General features: G+C 53.2%; 1 protein-coding gene across 1 annotated transcript in view; it reads right to left on the reverse strand.

Moving 5' to 3' along the window:
* LOC119436731 (DNA N6-methyl adenine demethylase-like) overlaps nt 1-24593 on the reverse strand; it is a 124890-nt gene that overhangs the window by 50182 nt on the left and 50115 nt on the right. Inside the window, exon 3 of the mRNA XM_049659876.1 lies at nt 952-1029. Within this exon, the coding sequence (XP_049515833.1) occupies nt 952-1029 (78 nt within the window). The remainder of the gene's footprint in view (nt 1-951; nt 1030-24593) is intronic.

Below are 24593 nucleotides of genomic sequence, written 5' to 3' on the forward strand. Positions count from 1 at the left end.
TGCAGGCGGCGGCAGCACGTTGCTGGAGAACGCTGCAGCGACGACGCGCGCTCCGAGGCCCACCCGGCAAGGGCAACGCGGATGCGCGGTTCGTTCGCATAAGACTCTCAAAAGGTAGCAACAAGGCTTGCCGCGTTCAACCCTTGGCCTGCCGACGGAGCGAGCGATGATGGCCGACGACGGTCTCCCATGCGCGGCGGCAGCGGCGGCCGACCGGAATTCGCGGGAGGCCTCGCGAGGGGGGCGAGGACGGCCCGCGCTTCACTCACGTGCCACCTCGCAACAATCGGCGCGACGACATTGCGGAAGCCGGCCCGCACGGGCGCGCAGCGACGAGCTTGGCCGACGCTGGTCGACGCAGCAGGCGACACGAGGAAGACGCCATCAGCCGCACGGATCGAAAATATTGAAAATGGTGGCCGTTGTAACGCGGGCGGAGGAGGAGGACGTACGAGAGGATGAAGGCGGGAACAATCGGAAAAGCGCCCGTTACCCTAGCAACCACGCCGATAGGGAAAGAGCTGCTGCTGCGCCTCACGACGCATTTTTGCTCTTTAGTGTATTCTCCCTCAAAAATAATTGAGCAAAGGAAATCCTCGCGCTCTTTAGCAATACACATGATTTCGCGCTAGAAGAACGTCATATCGGCGAAGGACGCATTCGCGATGCCGCGCGGCGCGCAACACTAACCCGCAGGACACCTATGGATCTCTCTCGGCGTGGTTTCGCGCTCTATCCTAGATATGGAGCAGAAACGGCGCTCGCTACCGCTTGTTACCACGAAGCTCGATATCGCGCACGTTGCGTCAAAGCAATCAGACTGCTTCATGCTGGGCTCAAGTAGTTTTTAGTAAGCGATCATGCTCGCTCATGCAGATCCCTGTGAGAGAAAGTCGTGCAAACTACGTGCTCACATCCAACGCGTGCAAATGTACATGAGTAAACGCTCACCTGTTGCATATTTTTATTTTCATCTGGTGTGCCCCGACGCCTTTCGTGCATCTGATGCATCATCTTCTCATAGCGCTCCTGCGGAGAAAAAACAAACACTTACTCCGTGCTGTAATGACTCACCGTAACAAACTCCACACTCGGCCAAACAGGATCAAACAGTAAAATAAAATAAAAATTTTAAAAAGGCCGCATACTTCAATGTCGCGCTGCACGAGTGCTTCGGAACGGACATCCTCGCATACTACCGCGATACTCGCCAATCGATCGGATACGGAATGAGCGGTACGAGGAAATCTCGCTAACGGGGAAAAATAAAACGGCCGCTCGAGCCCGCGGGCACAGAACGCGGCCCCCGCAACGCTTTGTAAATGTGTGCCTAGGTGGCGCCACCATTCCATCGTTGCTTTAGGGCGAGCCGTTCGGCTCGGCTGCGCAGCGATCTCTCGTTGGCTCTCCTGTTTGTGCACGTGTTCAGGCTCTACGCTGAGGCGGGTGCGCGTTCGACATGCTCGGCCTAGCACGGCCGGGTGCCGCGCTGCATGTAGTAGCACAAGCGCGCTCCATCTTCGTAGTAAATGCCGAGCGCAACTAAAGAGTCTGGAGGCAACCATCGGGCGGTAGTGAATACTAAGTGCCAATGAACACCTGACGTTCACGTAGCACCACTGATAACTAAAAGCAACATCGGCAATGTCATTTTTGAACGCTTTTTAGCCGGTTTGCATTGCCTTTATTTTTGTTTTAAGAGCACATCGGATACCCGAACCTTTTCCGATACCTTCCTGCCCTCGGCGTCACAAGGCGGAAAACTCATCACCAATGCGCTATTCGAGCTGTTTTCATACAGGTATGAGAGGCGGGAGGTTATGTTAGGTAACCCATTAAACCCATATAATTCGTTACATGCGTTGCAGACCTTGCCTGGTGCGTGCGCCAGCTAATGCGCAAGTAGCGTCAGGGGTAGTAAGGATATGCTAAAGCATTGCGCACACTTAATCATTTTATTTTCGTCTATTTCAATAGACAGACAGAAGAGCGGCCGATGGAAGCTGCCATTCGGCAGCGTACGAGCTCGCAGCCCGTTGTAGCCGCGTTTATATAAACGCGACAGTCGCATTTCCCGCACATCAAATACATGTAAAGCGGCGCCAATGCGAACTCGATTATAACAGGCACGAACTTGTTCGGGTGGGTCACCGTGGCACGACCGACGCGCAGATGGTGCTGACTCCGACACCACAAAAGTGTAGTCTTCAACCATCGCAGCCCGGAAAAGTATCAGTTGTTTCATGACCTTTTGATAAGTGATTTTAATGCTATAGCGTTGAACGGTTCACCTTCGTGTAGATGACCTTGTGTACACGCAAAGCGTGGTCACGAATGTTGGCCGGCGCCTCCATGCAAGGAGAGTGCAACGCAACTCAGTGACTGCACGGCGCTAATGATGCATAAGAGCGACCTGGGCCGCGATTTTGTAGCGAGGCATTATGACTTATTCTACTCTAGTCTTATCATCCACCGCTCACGGCCGGCGGATCCCGTTGATAACGCGAGCGGACCGTCGCTCCGACCACTGACAAAGCGCGATAAGCGCGAAAAGGCATTATTACTTTAAAGGCATCGCTATAAAATACCGGCCCTGGTTCCGCAGCATCCGCGCGGTATTTCAGAACGTCATCATTTATTGCCAGTGTAGCGGCCGTCGAAACATTAACTCTATGCCGCAAATTACGCAATAATCAATGCTCACACCCGCTGGAGCAACGCAACGCAGACTTGTCCAGACAGACATGTCCGTCTAGAGCGCTCGAGCGCCGCGCGAAGAAAGGAATGAAAAGTGGTTTCTTTAAGGTACTAAAATCTAAGATATATATGCATTGCGAGCTTCCTAAATTTATTGCGTAAGCATGCTGCTTGGCTGCTCTTAGAAAAATATACCAAAGCATGACTGAGGTATGGAATACATACTTGGTTGTCTTGTTTAGAGACGACATAGCTGTGGTATGCGCCCAATATCGTTTGCGTAATAACCGACAAGGAAAGTACGACGCCTGTGACACAAGTGCGACGAATAATGCCGCTTTGAAATCTCCCCGGTGATCCGCGTTACGCTCACGAAGGAAAAGACAATAAAAAAAAAAGAAGGGGGGGCCTTGGAGCAACGCGTCTTTCGTACAGCTAATACACCCGTCATACGTCTATAGGTGTAAAAAAGTAGAGACAGTGAGTGGCTTTCACACGCGGCTAGGTGTCAAAAGGTAGTTTCACAACATTTATAAAGTCTGGCACGCTGCTAGCAGCAGTAGTTTGTACGCAACTGTACATGCACAACACGTCACGCTGCAGCCATTAAGCCCAGGAGAATGACACAGCCGGACCCAGAAAACGACCCTTGCGTTAAAGAAAATCAATGGGGAAGACGGGCGAACCGAAACACTGACGCGTCGAAAAATTGGGAGGCACCGAGAAGAGAACGGGCAAGTGATCCCCCAACGCTGGCAAATCGACGTTTCCTTCCCAAGGAGTCCGCGGCTCCTCGGGAGAGTTTCCCGTCCAGTCCGTTCACCGGGGTTAAGTAAAAACGAAAAAAAAAAAAAAAGACTTAAGAAAGAACGGCAAGATGGCGAGCATGTGGCGTAAGAAACGGAAGCGGAAATGAGGTCCCCGAAAATGTTCGCACAGCGCTCGACACAAGGAAGATACTTGGCTGGCGGCGGGAGAGACTAAAAGTTCCGAGCCGGAAGGTCAGGAGCCGAGTGGAGAGAAGGTCAAGTTATTCCTCCTCTCCGCGCAGTTCTCCGGCCATGGGCGCACATTTTGCGAGAGGAATATCGATCAGAAATTCCGGGAACCGGCAGGTCTTCGCGCCTGGGCCTCTTCCGTCCTCCTCACGAGGTCCGCGCTCTCGGCTGCTCGCATTGTGGGTGTGCGAGATCGCGCCCCAATATAGGCGCTGACGCGCTGCAGGGACAGCGCACTGAGGGGACTTGGACATTCGATCGAGCAGTCCACCTCGAAGCCCAAGTGTAAAGAACCAGGAGGCACAGTGGAGGATTCGAGCAAATGCCGAAGGACCGGCCGCAAGTCGAGACGGAACGGGAGAACTTAGTAGCGGTGCTTTCAAAAGATTTTGCGCATGAACCTCAGCACAGATCAAACTGTTCCAATAACTTCTTTTGCTACGATTTGAGCGCTGCCGAGAGAGAGTTAGGACAGCGTTTCCGAAGAGGACGCTTCAAGGCACGGAGCATGAAGCGAGAGGGCACGCATGGCAGTGAGCCAAGGCGACGCAAACAATGCTGTAGGGTCAGGCAGCACAGAACACAAACATGCCTGCACAGGAGGAAGCGTGTTCGGCCTCACAAGCTTCCTGCCGCTCTAGAACCTCTAGAAAAGCATCACCGGATTGCTTTGGATTTTCCCCTCTTCTTCTTCTTCTACCTATTACTATTTCTTTATTTGTTTATTGAGCTTGCAGATGGGGGCGAGGGAGGGGGGCGGTGTAGTAAGCAATAAACGCGATGTGCAGCTTGCGACTGCTTTCACGTAAAGATGCGCAGACACTTGCGTACACTGCAGCACGCATACGCACAATAGACATTTGCTTTCTTAGCGTGTCCGGACATCTGACGCCGCATCTCTACTTCAAATTAGAAAGGAATAGTAGCTACGCGAGCTCGGTCACCTATGCTGAGGAAGCATTTGCCGCTTCAACTGCGAGGCGCAAACTCTCTCCTAGAGTGAGCTCGCTGCACCTGCTGCGCGAGCATAACGCAACACAAGCTGACACGCTCGGCCCATCCCATATCTGTCCCGCCGCCCGCCACACACACACACACTCTCTCTATCTTACCCCATGCCTTGTTTCGCGACCTCCAATTCTTTCTTCTTTAACCCCCCCCCCCCCCCCCATGTCCCAGACGGCGGGGTGCACTCCCTGTGACGTCATTTTGACGTCACGCGACAAGCCCGGCAGACCGCACGGAGGTGTTTTCCCTGCTCCGGGCGCCGCGGGCGAAACGGCGTGTTCTTCCTTTATTGTTATTATTTTCCTTCACTCCCCTCTTTTTCTCTCTCTTCTTGGGCAGCAGACAGGACGGGCCGCGCTGCGTGCTGCCCCTACTTCCATCCCGCCTTTCCCCGATGCCGCTGCCACATGCCGGCGCGCCCATTAAAAATGAGCGAGGCAGGACCGCCGCTAAGGTCGCTACAGGAAGGAGCCTGCTGCCACTGCAGCAGCAGCCGCAGGTAGGGAAAAGGAGAAGGCGGACTGGAGGGGGGCTGCGGTTATGATCGCCTCGACGCGCCCTTGTTTATGAGTAAGCCCGCTGAGACAGTCCTGGGTGGCGTTGGCCGAGAATGGGGGTCCGTCCGCCGGAGAAAAAAAAAAAAAAAAAGGGGGGGGGGGAGGGGGCTCTTGCAAACGTAGAAATTTCGGCAACGCGATCTGGATGAGTAATTGACAACAGACGACGAGGAGCGCTGCTGCTGCTGCGACATGTTCAATAGCAGGCGAAGAAACGGGATTGTGAACGTGCTACGTGAAACTAGCGATAACACGCAATAATACTTTAAAAAGAATACCATAAAAAAGAGAGAAACAGGACACTTCGATACGATTGCATACGACACGATGTGCAGGACACTCGATTGTCCAGGAAACTCGTCCTCGACCGAAGGAATGCCGACTCATCACTCGCCACCCCCTCATCCCCTACACCCCAGTTTAATATATATTCCCCCTCCCCCCCAAAAAAAAAAATTATGAGCCAATTTACCCAACGACGTATGTTTCTAGACTGCGTGCATGTTTCGATACCTGATCTATACCACGAGAAGGGGACAAGAACGGCCACAGCAGATCGAATCTCAGTATCACGGGTGCACCCATGATCGCCAAGCGTCAGGAAGAAATCATAATTGAACAATATAAGCGCAAATGGGATAACACGAAGAAACGCAGACGCAAAATAAATTATCCTGGAAAAATTGAGAGCGGAACAGCGCCACCAATACGCAGGGCACCAACGTATCCTGCGGCGTACCAAGAACACTGAGACTCGGGGTCCCTGGGCGTTTGGCCGTCTCTCTCTCTCTCTCTCTCTTGAATGCCGTTTCACTGCTCAGGGCGACCGACCAAGCTGAAACTCGACAACTCGACAGCCCACTGTTGCGCTTCCCTTGTTGGGACTTCGCCAAGGTCACCAGCCCACGGGCAGATGATAACGCTGACGGCAGTGCCAAACGACTCCTTCGACGAGCTCGAGACTGGCGCGTTTGTGCCTCGCGTAGTCCGTAGTACACGAAGTCGAAGCGAGAGCTTCGATATGCAACTCACGTCGTTGTACGCCGACCCGTGGTTCACGTTTACATTCGTATTGCTAAGCGGGGTCGAGCGAGCCAACGCACGCCCTGCGGGCGATCAATGCACCAAATTTACACCAACGCAAAACCTTGAGCTTCGCCTCCCGAAGTGGTTGTACACGGAAGCCTAGTCATCTCTCAACGGAAAACAGGATACCCTGGATGATGAACGAAGGCGCGGGCAAACAGTGAACATTTGAAGCAGCTTTCTCACATTCTTAGAATCCCTGTCTATACGCCAGCAGTGCGGCTAATGTAGCGAAAAGAGAGTGGTGGTGGTGGACATGAGAGAATAATTGGCCTCTGCACCGTCCCGTCTCTCTTAATTACAGTAAATTCCAGCCCGACAAGACAACAGAGCCGGCTGCGGTCGGGCTATAGTGTAAACGCAATTGGCCACCGGCGCTGGCTCGCTGATGACGTCACGAGAGATGCGCGCAAGAATTTGAGAAAACGCTGAGTCAGACGCGGCCACGCGTTCTCCGGCATTAAGGATCGCAACACCTTTGGTTTAGTTTAACTTATTAACCCAGCACCGCAAGCAACACGTACGCGAAAGAAAACAGACAAGACGTTGTGTACCGCGAGCAGTTTGTTGGCCATCATCGCGAGCAGTGTCGGTCGATAGCGTGCACCGCAAATATTCTGAGCTGCGTGTCGATGGAGCTAAGGACGATCATAAAGACCACCCGGTATGCGTAGGTACTGTAGGTGACACTGTGCTCTCTGGTAGAACAGTAACATTTCGGGAGGTTAAAAATAAACGACCACATTCCAAACGCCCCCAGTTTCGTCAATTTCTTGGAAATGACGTTAACTGCGAGTACACACGACCTAGAAATGATTCGAGACAGATGACATAAATTTATAAAGCGAGAAAAGCAACGAGGTCGCAATGAAGTCGCAGATGCAGCGTACCAGCTGATGTGGTCACCTGCAACTCAAACGGTGCCGCTCCGATCTCGGATAAACAAAGAATATGACCATCGTCGGCCCGTACCACAAGGCACAACGGTCGTATCGTTTTTGAACAGTTGAAGGTTGTACGACTTCGTCGCGCTCTCACATAAATTCGTATTTACACAAACGGCTGCAACCATATCCGACGAACCTTACTGCTCTCGGACGACTAACCAAAGCGAGGCAAACGAGAGAAAAAAAAAAAAAAAAAAAAAGCATTTCGGCTATCACAACCAAGGACGACCGGGGCTCGAAAAAGGCGCACCTCTTGTTAACGGATAGACTTTTAAGGAGAAACGACATCAAACTGAGCCGCAGCGGAGAACTATACGAAGCAGATGGTACGCTCAATGGCCTTACGCTCGTACGTTGCAAGTAAATGCACTGGCAGCGAGACAAAATAAAAACAAAGTAAAACATGGCAACAACGAGAAACGAGAGCACATGCTACAGTCACAGAAACCACGTGACCCGCACCCCAATGGGCCGCGAGAGAAACTCAAGAGTCTCGAGACCACGACGAGAGATGGCAAGGGGGCTGGGGTGCGCCTTCAACGTTGCGGAGTGAAAATGGGAAGGCCGAGACAGCGGGCTTCAGAAAGGGCGGTGAGAGAGGAGGACGCACAACGGGCGGGGAGAGGAAAAGCCGTGGGAACGAATCTTCGAAGGATTTTGACCCGTGAGACAGATACGGGGGCAGGTGATGCTGGCTTTTCTTCGCGTGGGCTCACACACACACACACACACACAAGCCGCCTCGGTACGCCGTGCGCTCAAGCGTCGCTTTTCCTTTAAGCTTTTTTTCTTCTCTGTTTCTTTTTTTTTTTTTTTTTCCATGTTGCTTTAACAGCTATCCCAAAGGAAGGGGCGTGTGGAGGCACTGAGATGCTCTCAGTCATGGCCCACAGCTGCGAAATGCACTTTTCGCCAGCTCAAGAATAGCGTAGTCGTTATGTGCAGCGGGACCCGAAGGACGCAGGGAAACAGACGTCGTTCTATATGCGGTGATCCACAAAGAGCAACTGCTAATCCAGGAAATAAATAGACAAACAGAGATGGAAGCTTTTTATCGAGCCCGCGGATGCCGCGAACAGTATCTCCGCCACGACCCACGTGTGACGCGTTCTGTTCCTGTGTAAATAATTTGCTGCAGGCTGAGAAAACTCCGTCTACTCAATTTCCATCTATTCTACGGCGAAGACTAAACATAAAAAGAAACCCAAGAGAAAATACAGACGCGCGCGTTATGACTCTCTTTCAGCGCCCTGCAGAGTTCTGCATTCTGCGTGCATTCTCTGAATGCACGCAGCAACATTCGAATTCGCATGTTCCACCATAAAGCGAGAAAGCTGACAACGGCATTGGCATAAGCTCCGGCAGAAAACTCCGGGTATAAACGGCGCAAATCCAAAGTTCATCCGAACGGCGCGTGGTGCTCGTGAATCTGTGTCGGGCAAGCATTTCACTAAAGCCCACCAGGGACGACGAGGCATCCCTTATATTGGTGTATATCCCGGGTATAAACTGAATGTGACATGGGAAGTGCCTCGCACGATCGGTCGGCCGCCGCTTCCGCATCGAGCGGACATCCCAGGTCGAGGCCTTTAGCACGGCGGTTAGGCAAGCTTCAATGACACTTGGCTTAGCAATTTTTTTTGCATTTACTAAATCACCGAAGTGAAGTTATGTGACAGCTGTCCCAGTGCGAGTTACCAGACATAACGCGAGCACTTGAGATCACGTTCGCGGCAGATATTATGTGATGGATGCTATTACTCACGACAGCGGCACACCAGCCGCGGACGAAAAACCTCCACATAACCACCAACCACCGCGGTGGCTCTGCCACTATGGCGCTCTGCTGCTGAGCTTGGGTACTTGCCGCAATCTGATGGGGGCGGATTGCAAAAAACACCCGTGTGCTTAGATTTGGCTACACGCTAAAGAACTACAAGGTGGTCAAGACTAATCCAAGTCCACTACGGCGTCTCTCAGTCCATGTGTTGGTTACGGACGTTACACACAATCCATCAATCAATCGGTCTCGAGACGCCCATATGCGCTTCGAAAGGTCGGATACGTGCTTGATGCGCATACGTACGCGCACTTGGCTATCCTACTTTGCTTGACCCCATCGTGAACTAACGAAACTAACGCCTTCAACTAATGAAAGTTCTCAAAGCCAATGTTATCGAAAAAATACCCGAGCTGACGCATCAGCTGGAGACGTGATATCGCCATAGCCGGAGCCGCTAAGATATCACCGTGATATCCAAAATGAGATTTCCGGCGGATGTCCTTTTCGTCTTTGACCGCGGTGACATGGACGTTGGGGTGTGATGCGAGTATCCCACGGAGACTATTTTCACTGGGAAGCTTGGCTACACGCCTCGAGCCGCGAAAGTTGCGGATCGTTTCAGCCGCCGCGGCCCCACAGAGCGATAGCGTGCAGGTCAGTGCTGCGGCCCGCAGGATGTCAAGGCACGCGTTGCGAGCTTGCATAGATCGGGGACGCCGCCGTGTGCGCACATCTTGATGCACCAAGGTCGAGGCGGCGGTTGCGATCGACAGGACTGCGAGACGGGAAAAGGAGTTGGCAAGGAAGAATGCCTGCCCGGCGCGGCAGCGAGGTACCCCCGGGCAGCGATCGATGGCCGCTTATTGGCCCTCGTCTTGACGGAATCGATATGAATGTCGATACACGGCAGAGTGGATGGGAGGAGGGGGGGTCGGCGCCGCAAAGGGCGCCGAGTCAGCGCGCCGCTGGTGCCCATTGATTTTTTTGCCCGATCGATCTGGTGGAAGGGGCACACACACCCCTCGCCGGCACCACCAGCGACGGGCTGTGGTGGTCGTTGTGCGCAGGGATGACCTCCGGCGCCGCCCCTCACCTGCCGCCATGCCAGCAGCATGCTATGGTCCGCGCCCGTGCCTCGAACACCCAGGACATTCGTATACGAGATGGTCGAGTGTCACACCGTCGAAGTGTGTCAATATCCGCCCCCGTATAGGGCCGTTTCAGCGTAATCTTCTACCCCTTTCATAAAGTGTAAGTATACAGTCCAGCGGTTAAGTTCGCAATTCATTCCTCCAGCATCGCCCGCTTTGCTCCTGATCTGTAGGTACAAAGGGCCCGGATTCACAATGTCCCTCGCACGCGAAGGCGGCCTTTGGCCGAAGAAAAAAAAAAAACGAAACTTTGCGAACGCGGTCAAACGGCATTGAGTCTGCAGCCTACCTCTGACATCGTTGAGCGTTGTACGGCGGCGTAAGCGTAGTACCAGCTAAGTTCAGCTAACATCTCGAGAAGATGCTTTGACCCCCGTCGACAACTCGCCGTGTCAATCGTGCTTTTCCAATAGATGTAGAGCCGGAACCTGGCGCGGAAGCGCAAAAAGAAACACGCGTATTCGGACCAGCGAGTTTCCAGTACTTGAGAAGTGCCGTCTTCCAGGGTGCCGATTTTTCTTTTTTCTCTAGCCAGTGCGGTCTCGTAATTCCCGCTCTGAATTCTCCTGATAAAGTGCAGCGGGAACGCCTTTCGCACAAGACACCCCCTCCGCGAATGGAGGCGGTCGCTGCTCCTCGCGCTCCCCGCCGACCCCATCGGGGCTGTTGTATTTGGCGCGAAGGGCGGCCGGGCATCGATCCGAGAAGCCAGGCGGCGGCGAGCCCGGCTTTCCCCTTCGCTGCACAGTCGGCCCACCGCTCAGTGCCAGGCCGCAACTAGACTGCAACAGTGTATCCGACGACGTCGGCGCTGCCTCGGGCGTAAGAGAGAGCACGGCCAGCGATCGCAAGGCTCGCTCGCTGCTCGTTTAGCGGCCTACGTGACTTTCTGTCTTTTTGACACACCCTACACACACCGCGGGTATGCTGGAGACGTGCGGCTGGGTTCCGATTGCAGTCTGCACGGGCTCGTATAGCGTCATTACTCTTGGTAACACGCGTATTTGGTTTCTAGTCGCAGCAGTTAGTACTCGTGAACGAAACTGCGGTTAAAGCGTTGGCGAATAGCGCGGGCTGTCTCGCTGAGCGAAATTGCTCGTCGTTACGGGACCTCACGGAGTGCCATGCTCGTTGGATAAGTGATGCGCGGAGGCTGGAGAATGCGAAGACGGCCATGTAAATGAGATAGCGAAACCTTTCGAAAAAGGCTCAGGGCTCACGCGCGCGCGCGTGGTCACGCCATCCGGCGAATCCACCTCTTACACGCTGGTAACAAAACAAACGAACGCAGAGTGGGCCTGGCACGCACGAAACTTCGGCGCGTGCCAAGCGCAGTCTCTGCTTCTCACGCACCTACTGCCACGAATGAGGGGGGGGGGGGGGGGGTAGTAAATGTGAAAGGGAAAAAAGCGGTTGATGATACCAGACCGCGGCGCATGAGCGCAGGAAACGCTCGTGCTGGCGTTGTGATCATGTAAGCGCGAGAGACTCGGGAGTGTGGTGAAGAGAGGCACGCTGTTCGGCCGAGATCCGCGTCGCGGAGAAGCGTGCAGGGGAGCGCGATGTTATGAAGGCGGCAAGCGAGGCCCAATGGCTAGGCTGATTTGCAAGTCAAGCGCATGTCATTGGCGCAGCAGCCTGCATGCGCGAAAAGAAAACCGCGCAAAAGAGAGTCGGCCATCCAGAGGGGGGCGCACGCCATCCCATTTCGATGCGCCTTTCCGATCGCGTTCGCCTCCTGCCTCTCTCGCGTGAGCTCCCCCACCCCCCAAGCACCTCCATTTCCTACCCACAACTCGATGCATCCCCCCCCCCCCTACCCCCCGGCCTCCTCCCTACTCGCGGCCCATAAATGGATCTCGCGTACTGACGTCACACACGCGTGCGCGCGCGGTGCGCATGTGCAGACCACGCGGCAGCGGTAACTGCGCGTGCGCGCGCGTGCAGCTGTCATCCAGAGCGTCTCGGATTTATACCGCTATTGATTTCGCGGAATGAAATTCCCAAATCTCGGATTTGCTTTCTCCGTTGCCCCCTCCCCTCATCTCCCCCTCTTCGACCAATTCTTCTTTATGTGTGGCACATACACGTTTGGCAGCACCCGGTGTTTTGTGCCGGGGGTATACCAGCAACGTTTTGTTTCGTGCCTTTCGGTTGTCGCGCACCCACCATCGCTCTTGTTTTCACGAGTCTTTTCAAGCCACGTTTGTTCAAGTCGGCTTTGTTCGTTCGGCGGTGCGCGAGCAGCCACGAACGGGCACAGACAGAAAAAGCCGCGAATAATATCTAACCGTGCTGGGTGGATTCTTCTTTTGTTCGGCGGAATGGGGAAAAGAAACACGGCTCGCTGAACGAGCGCGTATGACGAAGAAAATTATCTCCCTCCTCTTTAGGATATCACAAATTACCGCTCGACCGTATACAATTCAGACAGTCACTCAAGGAGTGCGCCGAAGCAAGTACTGCGGATGCTCGCTTCGCAACCTTGCATTTTCTTTTTTTTTTTTTTCACCGTTCTGTTTGCAGCTGCCAGCGTTTGTTGACAGATGCCGGATGGAGAGCGCATCACTACACAAAAGAACGACTCCACACGTTTTCTCGGAAACTACATAAAGAGGATACGAAGTCCATCCACTGTGCTGAGGCCTTATACCGGGGCAGCTATGCCTACAGGCTCCATGAGCGTTGTAACGATCGCTGGGCTGCTTCCTGTACGTACCTGCCGAGTTCTACGAAACTAAATCCGGGAGATCTTCCGACCGGGGGGGGTCAGCCGGTTACACCCCCCGCCCGACGTCTATATTTTCAAGTACTGTCAGACAGGAGAACTTCCTTACAAGTTTATATACAGATATACAAGTGGACATCAATGTCTCACTTTTGCAAGCATTTCGTTGTTGCTAATTCTGTCTTTAAACACTCCTTCAAATTTAATTAAATTATCGGGCCTTACGTCCCACAACCACCATCTGATTATGAGGCACGCCGTAGTGGGGAACTCCGGATTAATTTCGACCAGCTGGAGTTCTTTAACATGCACCCAATGGACGGCACACGGGCACTTTTGCATTTCGATCGCCCCAACGAAATGCGGCCGCCGCGGCCGAGATTTGAGCCCGCGAACTCGTGCTTAGCAGTACAATTGCAAAGCCACTAAGCAACCACGGCGGGCGTTCAAAAATTCTTCAGAGAATGTTTGATTGTAAGAACTTTCACATTTTGCGAGGACGAGATTCCCAGCGTCTTAGACGAGCGACACATCGACGAGTGGCACTGCGTCCTCGTATTTTTCCCGATGTTAAATTTCCGCTCGCACTCTGCATTGCGCTGTGGTATCAACAAAATACCCAGCGTCATTTCGGCTGAGCACTTCATTAAAAATACTTGAAGATACTTTTTGCGCTAGCGCTCCTTGCTTTTTTTAAAGCCATGACTGACCGTAGGCCCACGCAATGCCACAGCGGCAGACGCAGAGGAGAACGATGGAGAGTCGAGTGTTGCCAATTGCGGAACGCGGCATTCGCTCTCTAGCTCAATGAGAATATAGGGCCACTAGGGCACTCAACAACCCCGTCAGCGTAAGAAGCAGCTCCGCGGCTTACGAAATAGCGCATGTATAGGGTTTCCCTACTACTTTCTTAACAATGTGTTGCGCGAATAACTTCCAACTGAACTGGATTGGATTCTTTTTGCCAATGTGGCCTGACAAAGCGCTGGACGCGCATAGAAACGGGACACAAGTGCAATTTCCGGGAGATTTTCCTGTTAACCGTACAACCGGGAGAAATAGTCGAAATCCGGGAGTCTCCCGGGTAATCCGGGAGAGTTGGCAGGTATGCGTATATATTCCGGCATCGGTACATCAAAACACAGCATAGAGAACTACTAGATCGCCGTCATGGACCAGCCGGAGCGCAGCTGCCATTACACTTCACGGACGGGCAACGCGGCAGTGCGATACGACGACTCATGCTCACATACCTGCATGGGCCTATCGAAGCATTGCATCACCAGAAGCATTGAAATGCGGAGCCCAGTGCTGCAACCCAGAGCGCAATTCACGAAGAGGGCCGCTGTGGAGGGCGTGGAATAAATACCCTCGCATTAATTTTTGACAATCCGGTACGCGATGACGTGCGCCGACCGACACCTGCATACCAATCACCGCGGCTCCCCGTACTCGTCTTTTCCGCATACGCTGAAATGTCTGTAATCGAACTAGCGACCTCGTGATGGAGACCCCCGCGCGAACTGAACATACCGCGCCGCGCTGTCGCCCTGAAAAATGTGACCCATTGCTGACTAATACCGTGTAAAGAATGTCAAGACGGAGCAAAGATTGGAGAGAGAGAGAGAGAATAAATAAAAAGGGGGAGAGTGAAGGGACGAGAAATCTCGCGACGGGAATTGCTTTCTGGACCGGAACAACGGTGGCGAACGACGCGAAAGTTGGAAGGCAGAGGAAGGGGAAAAAAATAAAAACAAGTAGAAGGGGAAGCCTTCGGAAGGCTCCACCGCCGAGAGCGAGCAGAAAGCGAAAAGACCGTGCGCGGAGAAACTATACGATATTGATGGAACGCAATCGCTGACTCAGACTGCACTCAGGCCCACGCACCGCCGGTTCGATGCAAACCGGCGGTGCGCATGCAGGCTCAGCTGAACCACGATGCGCGCGCCCTGGTAAAGCGAGAACCGCGGGCCGAGGAAAAAAAAAATCGAATACACGCTGAGGTGCCCATCTCTCTAAGTGCTCCGTTGTTTGGCCACACGCATCATGCGCTTCCCGTGTCATCGAATGCGTCGCCACCGCCAGGGCATAGCGCAACAGCGGAGCGTATAACGTTGAAACTGAATAGCGGGAAATGCCATCCGGCAAAAATGTTGAGCGATATTCCCTGCAGCGCCTAAATGACGAGGTAGCATTTCCGCGCAATCATACAATCATGGAAGGGAGGTGGACAGGTATAATATATCCTAGCCCCTGGCTTCCCGTACAATGCATTGGCGGGGTCAGCGCGCTATAGCTGTTCTCGTTGACTGCACATGGCCAGCACAGAACTACTTCTCGAGATTCCTTTCGGGGCAGTAAATGTTGAGACAATGCACGAGGGGGCAGCGACAGATGAAAAGAAGCGCGCGTGCACAGCTTGCCAGGGGAGCCGATCCTGTGCTGCTGAAAGCGCGAGGTGACCGGACGTATCGTCAAGCGAAAGTGAAGCTGAGTCAAGTTGATGAATCGTGATTCGACAGGTGCGGCCAGTAGACGGGAAACACGAAGCAGGTGAGGAAGCAGGTGAGGACGCAGATGGTCCAGCATTGCTCTCGTCTGCAGCGTGCTTTCCCGTTCACTGGCCGTATAACGCATCGCGTTCCTCCGAACAAAAGATTTGCCCTCGCCATCACGCTTTCATGCTTCCAAGAAGATTCCCGCACCGTTCCAGCAAGAATCAATCGTTTTGTGCTATACTGCACACGCTTCGCACAGGTAGTGCGAAAATTATGAGCTCTCGCCAATGTGAAGGACGAGGTGAATGGCCGTCAGCAACAGAAACAAGCAGCTGGCCCATAAACCGGTTGACACTGCCAACTGGTGACGACTTGATCCTCTTATGGTGGCGAGATGCAAGTAAAACCAATACACATTTATTTTTCGAGTTCATTCTCTGCCACCTCATTGTAATGTTCTCCCACTTCTGTATACCTACCGCCCCTAGATCTGAAAAATCGTCTACAGGACTGACTGCAAGAGACCTAATAAGGAACCTCCGTACAGGGTGTCCCGCACACCAAGGCGGCCTTGTGTGCTACCTCCAGCCTGCCATGGAAAGCGGTGGCCACTGCAAGAGTTCGGCACCTCAGTGGCTTCCAGCTGCACTTCAGATGCTTTCTCGCCCTTCTTCCACAACACCGAATCAGCGTTGACTATATAGTACATATAGCAAGCACTCTTACACTGAGTTACCCGTTGGCGGAGGAACAACCAGTACGCTTTACTGTTTGCTCTTGAACTAATAAATTGCGAGTATAACCGTTCAAATGCGCCTTCTTTCTGTCGCGCCGTGTAACGACAGCAATCCTCCACGGCTCAGCTCGCCAGCTGACTGCCTGCGTAGATAAAGGTGCCGCGTCGAGAGAACACCCGAGCTGCGCTCGTCGCAAGCTACGGAATGACGCTAGCGCAACGAGATCGTGGTTGCCGAAACATTGATTTCGGCCATGCAGCAGGGCGCGCCGAATCGGCTGACAGCCCCCGTGACGAAGTGTAGTGAGATGAGTCGTGAGATGAGTTTTTTTCTTTCTTTTTTTCCTGCCCGTCGCTGAGCGTATACTTACAGCCACACAGTGCAGCGACCTGACTTCCGTTCCCTTCACTTTTCGCGGTCGATTGTGCACACCACGCCATCGCAGTCCGCTGGTGCCCTCTGTGCGAAAAAAGCTTAACCTCCGCGCGTCTTATTCCTCAAGTGAGGGCGACAGGCCTCCGGGAGCAGAGGGAAGGGCGGACGGAAGGAAGAAATAGACGCGCGCGAGCGGGACCCGGGGAAAAGCCAAGCGATATTGAAAACAGAGATCGATCGATACTTCCGAGAACGCGGCACGCGACAACCGCACGCGGGAAAGCGCAATGAGGCCGCCGCGGGGCCAAAATGTCCCAGCTTTGGTGCGGGTGGGGAGGGGATGGAACACACCGAAGAAGGGGGGGAGGAGGAGGAGAGAGAAGGAGACGACGAATTCCGGGGCCAGCAGGCCGTCAAAGACCGCGCGAGCGGCGGAGCAGACAGAAGAACAAAAGGGAAGCTGGTTTCGCCCGAGAAACGAGACAAAGGGAAAACGCGCGCGCGGCCTGGCGCGCTTCCCACTCCGCTCCTGAATGGTAATGACCTTATTTCGAAGCCCTGTTTCTCTCGGTGAGGGCCCTGCTCGCACTCCCTCCTCCCCCTTCCCAACAGCCAGCTCCGGGATTCTTTGCGCAGCATCGTGTCCACGACTCGTTGGGCAAGCCAAGCGCACATGGCACACACACATGCTGCGTGCTTTCCAGGCGCCGATTGCAGATCGCGTCGTGGAACGTACTACGTGCACCGTTGACGTCAACAAATGCGCGTGCGCTTATGTAACGGCGCGTTGATCAGAAGCTCGCAGAGTAGTCTGTCCCCGTCTCCGAACTGCCAATGGGACCTTCTCCCGCGTACAGATAGTAAAATGGACTAAAAGCGCACCGAAGGCTTTGGGATTTCTTATTTTAGACAAGAAGTACGAGTTGCAAGACGTTTGCGCAGGTCCGGGGAGCTCGCGTTTGAGGGCGGTATTATAGGCGGATATCTCTGCTTTAGCTCCGCTCTCGGTGGCCATATTTTGCTCACAGTACCTTTGGAAGTGCACACAAAACGATAATGATTCGGTCCTTAAACGTCTAATATGCAAGTACGTAGCGTAAAACTAATGATAATATCTGGTTCCACTTTAGGCGAGGATCGATTACATTACCAGGAGAAAATATTGAAACAAAAATGGCCAGTGGGCGGCCTTGACAATAGGAGTATTTAGTTCTTGCGAGGCAGCGAGGGCAAAGCAGCTTCGCTTCAGCGTTCCCAAACAGTGATAAGGCTCATGCGATCAGTCTAAAAGCATGACAGTTGGAGGAGGAGGAAAGAGCCACTGTCGGTGCCGTTCCTGTGAGGTAGGCCCGAAAAGAAGATAAAGCAGAGACGAAAGCAAGACAGATGGTAACGGGGCCGAACCGACGAGCTGAATGTCATCGGAACGTGACCGCAGCGATGAGAGCACCGATTCATCATAAAGCGTGGCCTAACACTGGCGCCGTAACGAGCAGTAACGATGGCCACATGGCGACGCGCAGTGCCAACCATGGGCGTTCCCCTCTCTCGCCACGGCGCCGTCCATCTTCTCGTGTCCAAATCGGCTTCTCTAACGATGACCTCCACCTCGCAAGGTTTTGGGTCGACACGAACAGACGGCCGGATAACCAACAAGATAACCAACAGCCATAGGCACGATTTTCACCAACTCGAAGTCACGATCGCGTTAAGGATGCAGCAAAAGGCCTAATACGTTTTGTCTATTACGAAAATGGAGAAACACAGGCGCTGAAAGTTGCACCTCCGTTCCCCCCGCTGCCACCCGCAGTGTTGCGCTAAGGTTGCCCTAAGGTATCGACAGCGGAACGCAAGGACAGTCAAGCTTCCAAGCCCAAAACTGCCCGCGTGCCCCTGTGTGCCGGCAGACCTTCCAACGACGGAAGACGTGCCCATTTTCGAACGGCCAGAAAGAGTCGTCGTACGCGTGACGCCTTATCGACCCGCGCCCGGGTCCAGCCCCATGACGGTGAGGCCCTAGACGACAGCAGCAAACCGGTGGACCCGATGCGATTCACGCGCGCCAGCGGATAAGAAACGGGCCGCGAGGGATGAGGCACGCACGCGGCGGCGGCGGAATGCCGGCCGAGCAGCAGCAGCCAAGCCGGGCGCCGCCGGTTCGGTATCGAACCTTGCGCGAGGAGGGCGACGGGTGAGGAGAAAGCGTCGGGGACCGTCCATGAATTTTATGGCCCACGGGCCGCCCGGTTGGCGGCGGCGGCTCCGCTAGGCCGGCTTCGCCGGAGTGCGCGCCCGTTGGGCCATTACGCCGATGCGCGTGACTAACCATTTCTATTGCGGGGGCCGTCTCCTAGAGGTATTATTAGACGAGGCCTTCTCCGACTTTCATTCGGCGCTTTTTTTTCTTTTTTGCCCCAACGCCGATCGGCCTACGTCTGCCACCCGCGTGGAAGACCGAGCCAGGTTGCCTCTGACGACACCGGTTCGCGACCTACTCCGTGTAGACGGCCTAGCAGACGGCTCCGAGATAATCGCACGGAGGCCGCCATCTTGGACTTAACGCTAGTAAAGTCTTGCCTATGCCACCACTTTACATATCGACGCAGTAAGACAAACACCCGGCAGTCTTTCACATAGGACATTGATCTTATTCTTGTGCGTCATTTGCTTTTGTTGTTGCTTTTTTCTTTCTTTTGCAAAATTTGAAGTTATTAAATGCTTAGCGTTGCAAAGATAACATTCGTCGTCTTCTTTGTCGCTCCTGCTGCGTTCACTATTATCTGCGGTGCAATACAGCAGTAGTACAAATGGCCTACCCAATTAAACTTCCCTGTCGTAGAGTAAGGCGTAAAGTACTGAAATACGCAAAGAAGAGAGAAGTTTTATTGTCAGCCTACAAATGGCTAGACGTAAGCCCCGTTCTCGCCGCACATAATAATTCGGGCGGTAATCAAGCACGCGCGTCGCAGCCTGCTTTTCTCGATGCTGGCCGCCGCAACCTTGATCTGAGCCTTGAGTTCGCTACTCCTTATTTACGCGGACGACATTAACTGCCGCTGGGCCTAGTACAGTTGACGTCAATGACAGGTGACCTCAACGGAGGCTGGCGCTCTGAGTTGACGGTGAAGGTAAACCGTCAAGGTGGTTGTCCTCAACGAAGAAAGCGTGGCGCCCTAAGCGACGGATTGAGCAAAGCGCTGCATGAGGACGCGAACAATGACAGACATCCTCATACGTATTTGTGGATAACATCTGCACGTGAAGCACGTGGATAATATTTGGGGCAAACGACAGTGACGTGCGAATTAATGGCGCGACAAATGGACAGTAAAGTGACGACAGAATGACATCACGTTCAGACAACTAGTAATTGTTTTGTATTAGCTGCGGTTTCACCAACCTGCAGTCGACACGGGAGAAAGAACTGAGCATAGCTTGCTACTTTACTAAGACATTGGTAAAACAAATGGTATTTTGCTACACCTTATTATCGTTGGCTATTATTACAACCGATTCAGCGCGGCCACGCGGATCCTGAAGTTTTGTAGGGAAAATTGTTCACTTTATGCGATTCACTTCAATGTCGGTTGAAAGTTGCAATTGCCACTGTGGTCGTGGATATTAACCACAATCAGGTTTAGCCTGGCGATCGAGGCCGGCAGTTGCTTTCTTGAAATGTATCTGGGCGTCTCTTACAATGTCCAGTTTTTTTTTTTTTAACCTTACGTCCAGCGAACAAGTGTAACTTTGAAATGCAAGAAAGTGCCATTGGTTTCAGTGGTTGTTGCTGATGTTCGTGTGAAAACAGTATTGGACGTAATGTCCAAAGTCACTCAAAGGTTGTAGGGAAGGTGTATAGAAAGAGCAAACGAAAACACCGACCATGCAGTCTCTTTAGCGCTATCGAATTATATTAATCGGCAAGGTACTTTCGAAACGCTATAGACCCAAACGCTAACTTTGCCATTTGCCAAAACATACATGTCATCGGGGTTTGTAATACTTGCGCTAAATACACGGGCAAGCTCATTCCCGCACGTTGCTTGACGAAGACCGTCTGCTTTGAGCGAAAGAACTGTGCGCGGGTCAGCCAATCGCTTATCAGGGACGACAGCGCTTCCTTTCCTGCGTGCCACCGTCAAAGACGCTGACTCACTGCGAAGCCGATGCCAAGAGTCGCGGCCGCTCATTTCGCCACGGTCCGCGCGAGCGGTTCTTTCGCTAGAAGCACGGTTGAGGGCCGCTGCAATACGATAGCGCAGTCACGTGACTTTATTTCATATTTCGCGGGCTTTCTTTAAACACCGAAAAAGATCACCACGCAGCATGTACGTTGCCACAAAAAATTGGGTCGGTCATTTCTGAATCCCCTATACAACGTAACGAAACGCACTTGGCCCTAAAGTGAATATTAAAAAAATTGAATAGTTGACCTCAGTTAATTAACTAATTATGCGTAATATAAAAAAAATACTCTAAGGATCGCAACATGAGGACAAACCATATGTCGCTGGTTTGTCTCATTCAGATGCGGTTAACCACTTTTTTTTTAATGCTTGGTTCAAGTTACGTGAAACACCCTGTATAACATTCGATGACATCGTCTGATATAGTGATGCCCCGCACACCAAGGTGTTAAAATACAGCAGTGATGCTTATTTTTCTATCACTGTCGATGCGAAGTTGCGTCAACTCGCAGACACGCGTGTCAAATGCGTTCCTATACTTTTAAGACGGGTGGCCAGATGTGACTTCCATAAGAATATATAAATTTGGAGGCTTTACGAACACAGTCGTAATTTCTGACCAAAAGCCTTCGCGCTCGAATCTGATTTTTTTTCCAGCCGTCAAAGTAAACTAGCGTTAATGCAGGCCAGAATGCACGCAATGTCTGTCGCGGTGTGCTCCGCCAGACTCCTCGCTTCCTTCGCACGCCGTGTGCATCAAAGCCTGGTTGGAAAAAGCCGGCAAGAAACTAACACTGGTGGAGATGCGCACCACAGTGTTAGTTAAAATATATCATAAAGCGAGGCCTCCGTATAATCATATATCTCTCCCGACGCAAAAAAACACGTGTTTGTGTGCACGGGCGGCCCTTGTCCCGCGAGAGTCATTTCTCACGGAGTCGCTGCCTAATCGAGCGTTCGCAGAGGCGCCGTGTGTGCCGCCCTGTCGATGTCCGCCACCATGGCGAGTGAAGGCCGCCTGGCCGCGGCCAGTGGCTCCGCGCGGCCCAAGCCAGTCAGTAACCTGGCCGCAATTATCGCGCGCGGCTCGGAGGGCACGGACCGTACGGCCTTGAGATGCGCCGCATAGGCTGCCGATTCGCGTCGGCGGCAGAGGGAGAACCCGCCGCCACGGCCGCAAAACAACAGTGCTCGTTCGATGCTATCTATCGCTGTGACTCGCTTCACGATTAAGTATATCTGCCCTGGCGTAATGGTCAAGGAGGACGTCAGCCACGTAGCCGGCGACGAGCTTTGCTCAACAAACGTCCATGGCCAGGCTAGCCCTCGCATGCGGACGAGCCTCAACCGGCGAACGCCGACTCTTCGGCGGGCGCAAGAGCGACGCGCGCACGTAGCGAAATGTGAACGCGGATCCGAAATATATATTTTTTTTCAACGCGGTATGTTTGTTTCAGACTAGTGCAGTAAGAGCGGTTGCGGAAAATGTGCTTGCGAAAAACACAGGTACACCTGAACACTTGAAACAAACGCATGGTTGTTGTGGCAATGGAGTCCGTCTTGCAGTGCGTCTTTGTGTTTACGGGAAATTCCTGTCGTTCACCCTTGCCGTCCGAGCCATTCGATGCGTTCGTTTTGTGCACCCGACAGTACGATTTGGGACGCTACACATTCGAGTGCGAACCACTACTAAACCAATTTCCACTGACGTTGCGCACCACAACGCAGCGTCTAATAAAGGAAACAACTAGAAGGCTTCGAAAAAGTCTGCGGCGCCGAAGGCGACCTAGAAGAGAAATTTGCAGATGACGCCAGGTTCAATAAAAATGCGCAAGCATTATCTGAAACTGTGGCAGCACAGTCAACGCCCTTGACAGTTCGAGCAGGCACATCAGTGAGCTAGCTATAGGCTAAACTGGTGGTCCTGTGGCTTCGGAAAAGACGTTGCGAGCGTATAATGATGCGATGCACGATGAGGATCAAAACCGGAGGATTCTTAAGTGCGACTTTAATCTACTTTCGCTGTCACGACGGAGATCCGACGACGAACCGGTCAATGCATTCGCATGGCAATAGGCGGTGGACACAGATATTAAAAAAGAATTTTCTCGCTTTGAACGCAGTTGTCAGACGGCTTGAACGGGGTTCTTTGAGGTGATCCTAGGTGAATTCATCGTTGGCGTTGGTCAAGAAGAGTCCACCGAGACTGATCAGAGATGCGCTGTTTCTGCTGCAGTTCTGCAGATAGTACACTTTCGCCAGCCAGCAAACAAAACAAAGCGCATGAGGCTGTCGATTACACAGAACGAACAAGCGATGGATATCGCAAAATTGGTCGCTGCTTCTTCTGCCTTTATCTCCGCCCTTTCCCCTCACTAATAGAAAAGGCTACGGCTTCCATTTAGCATTGCTGGTTTTTGTACTATCACTTGCTACCGCAAGTAAAATGTCCACTGAACCACCAGCAGACGGCGCAAGAGCGCATATATCGTTCCATAATGCCCACCGGCACGAAGTTCCGTCTGTATAAATCTTGAGACGAGCTTCTCAGCGGTGGCGCTGTTAGCGGATGGGAAGGACCGTAGAGTCTAAATGAGGGTTAATAATACGTGCCGAGTACTACCAGCCCTCCCCGCCCGATCGAGATCGTCCCACGGAACACCCGGTGCATAGCTAATCCTCCCGTCTGGGAACCACACCACAAAGCCACCAGAGGCGGGTGAGGAGTATTGTACACGCTCGAAACCAATGTTCCCCCGCAGCGGTTTCCTATAGAGCGGCCAAAAAGAAAACCGCGCCGTGATCAAGGGTCACGACGCCGTCGCAAATCGAACACCTGGAAACCCTCCCCTCGCGAGGACGGCCGGGCAAGGGGACGACCTCATCCGGGACAGAAGAGAAAGCGAAGCCGCAAACGCGGTTCGTTACCGGGGCGTTGTTGAGCGGAAGATACTGCGCGAAGAGATGCCCGGTTCTCATCGCCACGAGGCTGGCAGTGGAGGGGAAGGCGATCACCTCCGGCGAGCAAAGCGCTCGCCCGCGAGAGGCCGTGCGGGCGGCCGCGATTGCCGCCGGCGGTCAGGCGGCTTAATTGACGTGGTAAGAGGGAGAGAAGGTGCACCTCTTTCCTCGCCCAGCACGGCCGCAATAATGGGGATATCGCGCGCGGCGGGCTGCTTCCCTCCGACCCGAGCGAGAGAGAGAAGCCGCGCACACGCAGGTGCGTCACGAAATCGGCGAAAACAAAACGTTTCGAGATGGTTCGGCTCGATACAAGTGACCCCCGGGCGGCCCACGCCGGTGAGAGAGGCGTCAAAGACACCAACACCACGCCCGACGAGAGTCTCGTTCATCCCGATCGAAGCGCACGATAAGTGCACGCTCACTGCACACAGCGCGCGCGCACTGAGCGCCGATTGCCCGCGCAGATATAGTTCCATAAAGTGGCTCGCCAATAATGGCTGCTCACCTCTTTCTTTCGGTCGTGCCTATAGAACACAAAGTAAAGCAGAAATCGACAAGACGCGCTAGGCAGACCCATTCCGGCATATTGGGGGATAGCATATGTATAGCAGGGCACGGGCGCACGCACTACGTGAATCGAACAGTCACAGTGGCCCATAACAGCGGGGGTTGCAAAATGAGGAGAGGAAGCGAGTCCTAACGGAGAGGAAAAGAAAGTAAGAAAAAAAAAAACCAATCCAGTGTCCCGCCGAGATTGCCTGCTGATCGGGCAGTGGTTATAATCGAAGCGCCGCACAAAGGTTCGTTACGAGGGTTGCGTGATTGATCAGGCTGGCGATCAGGCCAGAGCTCCCGAGCAGTCGCTAATGGAGTCGAA

Source organism: Dermacentor silvarum, chromosome 1 (genome assembly GCF_013339745.2).
Source record: "Dermacentor silvarum isolate Dsil-2018 chromosome 1, BIME_Dsil_1.4, whole genome shotgun sequence".
In the NCBI taxonomy this organism is placed as follows: domain Eukaryota; kingdom Metazoa; phylum Arthropoda; class Arachnida; order Ixodida; family Ixodidae; genus Dermacentor; species Dermacentor silvarum.